A 9,132-nucleotide genomic window follows, 5' to 3' on the forward strand; every position below is an offset into this window, starting at 1 on the left:
GTAGCTATTTCCAGTGTGTGTTCAATAGGTAGGAAAAATATAACCAGCCTGAGCAAACACAGATGACATAAAACTGGGCTTCAACTACAAGCTTTTGGGAAGACAGGCTAATTTGACTCATTCCACTTTTCAAACTCCCTCTCATCATTCACCCCAAAATCACCTTCATCCCAGATCTCCTCTCCTCCTCATCCAGGTTCCCAAATTTCAAGCTTACCTCCCAGCACTGATTTGATTTATTATTGCCACGTGTATCTAGTTACAGTGAAAAGTTTTGTTTTGCGTGCAGTACAGGCAGGTCATAACATACAAAGATCATAGGGCAATTTAACAGGCCAAGGTAACTTTTCCAACACTGCAAACCACCTATAGATAGTAATAGAACCCAATTAACAGTTGTGTAGGAGTGAGTTATTCGCGGGAACACATCATAAGGAGTTCAACTAACATTCCAGATAGAAGCAAGCTTTACATTCTGAGGTTATGGACTCACATCAACCTCTCAGCTACGTCACAGCTCCACACGGAATATTAAACTACCTGTTTATACAATTTTTAAAAATTCCCCTTGCCAAACAAATCATCTAATTGTATTTTGAGAAGTTGCTGTCTTATCAGTTTGGTTTTCATTGAGAAAGTTTCTAATTCTCACCTTGTCTCTAATTTTAGTTCTATTTTGTTTATGAGAAGAAAATTGGTTCTTGAGAAGAAATTTCATTCTACATGTCCAGACAATAATAGATTGGGCATTGAAGAACATCTGAAACTTTAAACCTTTGTTTTGAACTTTTCCCAAAATGCTACTTTAGTCTCAAAAATAATTTTAACATCTGTCTCACCTCTTGAATTTCGTCTATAAGATAATTTTTTCTTATTTTAGTTGACAATGACACTACTGCCCATTACAGTTCACCATGACATCCAAGCAAAGAAAGAAAGAACTTACATTTATAGAACACCTCTCATAACCTCAAGACATCCCAAAGTGCCTGGCAGCTAATGGAGTACTTTTGAAGTGTGGTCACTGTTGTCATGTAGAAAATGTGGTAGCCAATTTGCACATAGCAAGCTCCTGCAAATAGCAATTAATTAAATGACTAGGTTATCTAGGGGGCAAAACTCAATGACAGTTGATTCTTATACTGCAATGCGTGGTGAAATAAAATGTAAGGACAAAATAACTAACAGGTAACTTGACTAACAAGGGAGTCAGAGGTTGTCAGGGACAGACAGGAAAGTGGAGTTGAGGCCACAATCAGATCAGCCATGATATTATTGAATGGTGGAGAAGTCCAGAGGGGCTGAATGGTCTACTCCTGCTCCTAATTAATCAAAACCTGCAAATAATCTCCACAATGCTCTAGGTATCATATTTATGTGATATCACATGTCTACAAAGACTCACATCCCTTCTCCCTCTCGAGGCCCCTGTTTCAGTTCAGAGGAACCACATGATGCCCAATGGCATGTTTCAGGTCTTACATCACTGATGGATTCCATTTGATGCTATATCGTCATCAGCTGCCCTTCAGTTGGAGGGTGATGTCTACTCAGGGTTGCAGGTTTCAGCCATGTGTCTTCATGGGATTATGAAGGTCAATTCTCAAACCACATATCACTGAAAACGTGGGAAAGGATGATCCTCAAGGTGGTGGGATCTGGAGTGCAGTTTCCTTTCTCTCCTGCCACTCTGCCTTATCATTACAGCACTCAGACGCGAACTATGACACAGCTTGATGGACAAGTTGCCGCCATTTTGAACAATTTGTTCAGCTCTTCCCAGTCACCAATATCAATGCTTACCACACATCGAGGAGCGTTTTGGTGTCTTTGAAATTTTTTTTAACATTCCCTTGATAGCCTTGCCCCCTATCTCTGTAATCTCCTTCAATCCTGTGAGATCTTTGTGCTTCTCCAATTGTTGCAAACCCCACACCCCAGATTTCCATTGGTCCACCAAGAGTGGCTATGTATTCACTTGTCTGGGCCTTGAGATCAGGAACTTCCTCCCTAAACCTCTCCATCACCCTCTCTCCTCTTTGCTTTCTTCTTTTAAGATGTTCCTTAAAACTAACCTCTTTGACTCAGCTTTTGGTCATCTTACCAAATATTTCATTATGTGGCTCAGTGTCAGATTTTGTCGATTACTCACGGGGATATTTTATTACATTAAAAGCTATATATAAAGGCCAGTCATTCTTCACATAATTATAATTTCATTGAATTTAATTTGAACAATTTTTAAGTTGGTATGGACCAAGTGTATGACGTAGTCCTTTCACAGTGACATTGTCATTCATCCCTCTCTGCCACCTTCCAAATCCATGACCTCTACTGTCGCAAAGTGCTTCCGAAATACTGAGACCTATTTCAAGAAGTGAAAATTGCCATGACCCTTTTGTGAGAATGGGATGGGAGATGGGAAGAACTGAAGGAAGGAGACAGAAGATCTGAAGAAGTTCTAAAGGGTCAATGGACTCTAAACGTTGACTCTGTTTCTTTTGCCACAGATGCTGCTAAACCTACTGAGTTTCTGCAGTAATTTTTCTTTTGTCTTTGACAGTCTGCTCAGGAAACTACACAACAGGATCTACCCTTTCCTCAAGGATGCTATGTGCTGACCAATGCCTGGTGGACCTGTGGTCAAAGGTATTTTTCTTTGCAAATTCTTCCACGAGGGACAGGTGATACGGAAAGGTCCAACGACTTGGAGTGTTCTGCAGCGCTGAGGCCAGACCCATCCTTTGCAACACCAAAGACAGGTAGAACCTCATAACATAGCGACCACTTGGTGTTTGCGCACCAAGAGTCTATGCACTGCTTGATGCAGCCACACGCAAAGGTGGCCATCAGGATGAGGGTAAGTCCTTCCTCCCCTTATCCAGAGTTTTGTACATGGTGTCCCTGCAGACTTGGTACATCTTTGACCTCCAGATGAAATGGAAGATGGTTCAGGTGACCGCTAAGGCTACAAGTTTGGGGAATGGGCCAGGCCCGCACCAAGTGCTATAACATGGACAGTACCTCACATCTGACAACCAGGTTTTTACGAACAATGGAGAGGGAGCGGTGCTCCCATAAGCCCAGTTTCTGCCTCACCTTGACAATGCACTCTTTGCAGAATTTTGTCTGCACTCTGGTCCCTCTGAACCATACACTCAGCACCTTCAGGTATTCTGTCCTGATGGTGAAGTGGAGAAAGGATCTGTTTGCCCTGTTCGCAAAGAATATGGCCTCACTCTTGCCTCAATTTAGCTTAATACCTGAGGCCAATTCTAACTGGTCACAGATGCTCATGAGCCTGCACATGAGCAGACCAGAGTGGAAAACAGCAATGTCGTCATGTACAGGGAGGCTTTGACCTGCAGGCCTCTGCTGCCTGGCACAGTCACCCCTGTCAGGCTTGTATTCTTCCGGATGGACTCAGCAAAGGGCTCTATACAACACACGAACAAGGCAGTAGAGAGTGGGCAGCCCTGCCTCACTGCAGATCTGATTGAGAAGCTTTCTGATTCCTACCCTTCCTTTGATAGCCTTGCCCCTCTGAGGAAGGGTCACTGGACCCGAAACGTTTTTCCTTCACAGATGCTGCCAGACCTGCTGAGCTTTTCCAGCAACTTTGGTTTTGTTCTGATTCCTACCCATTGATTGAGACTGCACTAACGGTGTAGAGTGATAAACACCAGCCCTGCCAGCGACGCCCGCATCCCATGAATGAATTATATATAAAATAAGAATTGCCCGTTTAATGGCCAGACACGGCTCCCACTCGGGCCTTGCCAGAAACGCGCTGGACGCGATGGTACCAGCGGATGTCCCGCCTTCTGGAACGTGAGTAGGCGGGAACAGGAGAAGAGCGGTTGTTGATTGGTCCGAGCTGCTGCATGTCAGGATTGGTTTCCAGGGCGATGGGGAAGGGCGGGCTGGCTGGCTGATGGTGTTCTCGCGAACATTGAGGAGGTAGATTGAGCAACGTCTGAGGTGTCCGTCAGCTCGTGCAGTTTTTCCAGCGGCTTTGGGGACGGGGAGCCGGAAGGCTTCACTGCGTTGGGTTTGTAGGAGGAAGATTTGCTCTTGGCCCAGTAAACTCACTCCAGTAAGCTGGATGTGTTCTTCTGAGCTTGATCCTTCTGACTGGCTGCCTGAAGTTTGTAGCTCCAAAAGAATTCAGATCCTGTTGTGGGAGAGAGGATGTCAAACGACACTTACGTGAAGGATATCAAAGCAGGTTTGAAAAACCTGAATCTCCTGTTCATTGTCCTGGAAATAGGTAAATTCTGGAAATGAGATATTATGTTTCCTTCCCTTCCTCAAAAGATATATCAGTCAAATCCAATCCTGCCTTTCCTCAATGGACTTTTCAGTAGAATGATGGTAGGGTTGCTAAGATTAATAAACTTGATGTAAGCCACCAGTTGAGACTGGGAACTTTACGTCCCTCGTTGCTTTGAAAAAGCATTTAAAATCAATTGCAGTTTTGCACTGAAACGATGTGTGCATAAGACTTAGTAAGGGTAGTAGATTCCCTTCCGTGCATTGTAGTGGTGAACCACTTTGGGCTTTTATACTAATTTGCCTGTGGGTGAGCCAGAATTTGTTTTATCCAAATGCCTGTCATTTTCATTTTGAGCAGGGATGGAAGTCTCTTGTTTCCACTCATGGTAAGGATGATGCAAAAAATGCATGGAGTTTTGGGGGCAGAAAACATCCCCAGCATTTTGTTTTAGTACTCGTCAGAATGCTATTAAGTCATCTGCCATTGTATTTCTTGTTCTGTAGGACGAGTGACCAAAACAAAAGACGGACATGAAGTCAGGACGTGTAAGGTGGCTGATAAAACTGGCAGCATCAACATATCGGTGTGGGATGATGTGGGAAGTCTGATTCAGGCTGGAGATATCATTCGATTGACCAGAGGGTACCTCGCTTTGTTTCACAAATGCCTGATAAACGTGCAGCAAACAATTTTTGAAATTAATTCATGGGACATGAGGTTCGCTAACTGGCCACTAGCAGCATTTATTGCCCATTCCTAATTGCCCTTGAGAAGGTGATGGTGAGCTGCCTTCTTGAACCATTGGTGTTCATGGGGTGTAGGTAGACCCATACAATGCTGTTAGGGAGGGAATTCCAGGACTTTGCCATTCTTTCAGTGTCACTGGGTCAACGTATTTCCAAGTCAGGATGGCCTCTGTCTTGGAGGGGAACTTGCGGATGATGATGATCCCATGTCTCTGCTGCCCTTGTCCTTCTGGGTAATAGAGGTAGCAGGTTTGGAAGGTGCTGCTATCCTCCAATGAATGTGAATGCATTAAGTACTGCAAGTTTTACCCCCCCCCCTCCTTGACTAGGAGACCCCCTTCTAGGTCACTCATATTCCAGTTTCTATTTGTTGTTTGGATTTGGAGGATAGATGCAAGGCTGCATTTACTGTTGATTCCTGGTTGACCTGAGATAGCGGCGAGCATTGTTAAGATGGTGTTCTGACTATTATTTGTGTTGAGTCCGGACTCTGACCATTGAGCTATTGCAGGCAAGTGTGTTCCTGTTCTCAACTGACACCTTTACCAGCACTTTCCAACAGGATTAGTTGGTTACAGGGATCCCTGATCAAAGCCCCTACACCCTCTCTAACCCAGGCATTCTGAAGCTAGGTGTAGTCCCCCTATATCACCTAGGATGAATAAGAACAGATCTGGGAATGTACTGATCCATGTGGCTTTGTGCTGTGGTATGCTAAACTGTGCCTGGGGGCAAGCCATGAGCACTATAGAGTCATACAGTCCTTCGGCCCATCATGTCCATGTTGGTCATCAGGCACCTATCTACTCCAAAACCGTGTTCTAGCACTTGGCCTGTATATTTGTATGTTATGGTATTTCAAGTAATCATTTAAATACTGGAATATTAAGACAGTTCCCATCTTTACCACTCTTTCAAGCAGAGAGCTCCAGATACCCACCACCTTCTAGGTTTTACAAAAAAATCCTTTGTTCCCCTCCAAACCTTTTGGTCTTGACCTTAAAACAGTGCTATCTGGTTATTGACCCTTCTACTAAGGGAGAAACTTTTCCCCTATCTACCCTGTCCATGCCCATATAACTTTGTATACCTCAGTCAGCCGAATGCCCTCTGCTTTCTGAGGCCAATTGAAATAGTAACAGGAGTAGGCCGTTTGGCCCCTTGAGCCTGTTTTGCCATTCAGTAGAATTGTGCCGATCTGACATTCCTCATGTCCACTTTCCTGCCCTTTCCCTGGATTCCCTGACTGATCAAGAATCTATCTGTCTCAGCCTTAAATATACACAAGGACTCTGCCCCCACAGCTCTCTGTGGCAAGGAGTTCCAATAAAATGATATCTTTGCTTAAATAAGGGGACCAAAACTGCTTACGGTACTCTAGATGCGGTCTCACCAGCATCTTGTACAGTTGAAGTAATACTTTCCTACTTTTATACTCCAAACCCCTTGAAATAAGGGCCAACATTCCATTAACCTTCCTGATTATCTGCTGTCCCCTGCATGCTGGCTTTGTGTTTCTTGTACAAGTAACCCCCAAGTCCCTTTGTATTGCAGCTTTCTGCAGTTTTCTTCCATTCTGTGCCCTAAGGAAAACAACCCCATCCTGGTGAATCTCCTCTGCACTCTCTAATGCAGTCACCTCCTTCCTATCGTGTGGCACACAGCAAGGATTGAATATTTTGAGTCAAGAACAATTTTTATTTTGCATAATGTATGATGGAATGACTCAAAACTCCTGCTTTCTCCTTAATTTGTGTGTTGCCTACAAAGCTATTCAGCCATCGAGTTAATGCCGGCTCTCTATAGAGCAACCTAGTCAGTCTCAGTTCCATCCCACCACCAACCCCTCTCATGACTCTTACTCCATTGTTCCTCCAAACTTTATTTCTTTCCTTTTTGAATCATTCATTGCCTCTGCTTCCACCCCCTCTTAGGCAGGAACGTCCTGGTCATCGCCACTTGCTGCATAAAGAATTTCTTTGTCATAGAATTCTTTCCACCTCCAAACTAAATCTCTTGCCTGAAATCTTAAAACTGTGCTTCTCAGTCCTTGTATCATTAGACAATGAGAGCACCTTCTTTTTACTCTACCTCATTTTAACCTGCCACAACCCTGTAATCTTCGTGACCTGACCTCCTTCACCCTGAGGAGAACAATCCCAGCTTCTCTTACCTGACCATATCACTAAAATCCCCTCTGGGAGTATCTGTGAACAATGGTTGCTCTGTGAAATGGCACATAAATCAACTGGTGTGAGTGAGGCCAAACGTAAACTGGAGGAACAACACCCGATTATTTCACCTTGGCTTTAACGTGAACTTCACCACGTTCAAGTAGACTCCACCCCAGCCTCATCCCATGTCCAGCCCTCCCACTCCTGACCAGACCTAGCCTGTCCATCTTCCTACTCTCCTATCTGCTCCACCCTTCCCACTGACCAATCACAATAACCCCCTACCTGCATCCATCTATCACTATCCCATCTACCCTTCCCCCAACCCCACCCCCTCCCTCTATTTATTTCTGGGCTCCCCCTCCCCCTCCCCAGTTGACTTTCCTGCTCTTCGGATGCTGTCTGACCTGCTGTGCTTTTCCAGCTTCACATTTTTTGACTCTGGCTTCCAGCATCTGCAGTCCTTACTGTCTCCAAGAAAATTTGTCTGTTGGTGCTGGTTCTCTTATTCCTCAAAATGTAAGTGTCCTTGCTTGATGACCATCACCCCAGTGCAAAGGTGACTATGCACTTTGGAAGTTCTTGATAATTGAGTGTTTCACCTTCGTTCATCAGTGCCATTCCCTCTTCTTCTGTTGTTACATTTGGTTGTTTCTTGAATGCTCCCAGGGGTTTTTTGCCTGTACAATAATACCTAGGGGAAATATTCCAAGGTATTCCTCACTCTGTCCAAAACAGGATTCCCTCCTTTTCAAACAAAGTTCTGAAGAAGAGTCACCAGACTCGAAATAATAGGTCTGCTTTCTCTCCACAGACGCTGCCAGACCTGCTGGATTTCTTCAGCAGTTTTTGATTTTGTTTCAGATTTTCACCATCCACAGTTTTATTTTGCTTTATTCCCTCCTTTCAGTCTCACTTCAAAGGTGAAAGAACAGTGCGCAGCACTGCTGCTCTTATAATTTAGCTGTAGTCTCCTCTCCCCACCCCTGTGCTATCAGCATGAGCCATTCAGAGCCCTCTGGTGGTGAAAGAAAATATTGTTGCATTTTGCAGGTATGCCTCCATTTGGAAAGGATGTCTGACGCTCTACACAGGGAGAGGAGGGGACCTTCAGAAAGTTGGAGAGTAAGTTCTGTGCCTTGATGTTGGATGTGTGAACAGCTATTGTAAGCTGGGTTTGCTGCCTTGGATTGAACAGTTTGGAGAGGCTTTCAGAAGTTTCAGCAGTGTGGACATCTGTTGGCACTTCATTCTGGTGTGAATGGGAGTGGTCAGAAGGGGAGAGATCCATGGAAGACCGAGTCGGGGTTGGGAGTCAGCCCAGGTAAGGAAGGGGGCAGGGAGAGGCAGTTAGGCGCAGGTAGGGACAGGGGTGGCAAGAGAGCCAGGTAAGACCTGCAGATTTCTTTCCAAAAAGGATGTGTGATTTACTGTCCAGACCAGAATTTATTGCCTGTCCCCAAATGCCCAGGTGGTAGTTAAGATTGCTGTGGGGTCTGGAGTCACATACAGGCCAAACCGGGGCAATTTCCTTCCCTAAAGAACATTAGTGAACCAGATGGGTTTTTCTGACAGTCGATAACAGTCATGATTAGTTCCAAATTGTTTTTTACATTGAATTCAAATTCCACCATCTACTGTGGCAGGTTCAAACCCGGGTCCCCAAAACGTAGAGTCATAGCTTTGTACAGCACGGAAACAGACCCTTCAGTCCAACTTGTCCATGCTGACCCGATGTCCTAAATTAATCCAGTCCCATTTACCACCATTTGGCCCATAGCCCTATAAACCTATCCTATACATATACCTATCCAGATGCCTTTTAAATGTTGTAATTGTACCAGCCCCACCACTTCCTCTGGCAGCTCGTTCCATACACGCACCACCCTCTGTGAAAAGGTTACCCCTCAGGCCCCTTTTAAATCTTTCCCCTCTC

The 9,132-nt window shown here is 44.7% G+C and overlaps 3 protein-coding genes across 3 annotated transcripts in view; 2 read left to right on the forward strand and 1 right to left on the reverse strand.

The window, feature by feature from the left end:
* Nucleotides 1-9,132, forward strand: part of LOC109925715 (unconventional myosin-Ib-like) — a 186,940-nt gene that overhangs the window by 145,568 nt on the left and 32,240 nt on the right. The gene's annotated exons all lie outside the window — the stretch shown is intronic.
* The window catches only part of timeless (timeless circadian clock), a 99,353-nt gene that overhangs the window by 74,492 nt on the left and 15,729 nt on the right, over nt 1-9,132 (reverse strand). The window lies entirely within an intron of this gene.
* On the forward strand, nt 3,920-8,342 carry LOC109924656 (SOSS complex subunit B1-like). Its single transcript, XM_020524651.2, has 3 exons — nt 3,920-4,270; nt 4,780-4,918; nt 8,250-8,342. The coding sequence occupies exons 1-3, from the start codon at nt 4,192-4,194 to the stop codon at nt 8,323-8,325; spliced, it is 294 nt and encodes a 97-aa protein (XP_020380240.1). The 5' UTR covers nt 3,920-4,191; the 3' UTR covers nt 8,326-8,342.

Source organism: Rhincodon typus, chromosome 41 (genome assembly GCF_021869965.1).
Source record: "Rhincodon typus isolate 14 chromosome 41, sRhiTyp1.1, whole genome shotgun sequence".
NCBI classification, from domain to species: Eukaryota; Metazoa; Chordata; class Chondrichthyes; order Orectolobiformes; family Rhincodontidae; genus Rhincodon; species Rhincodon typus.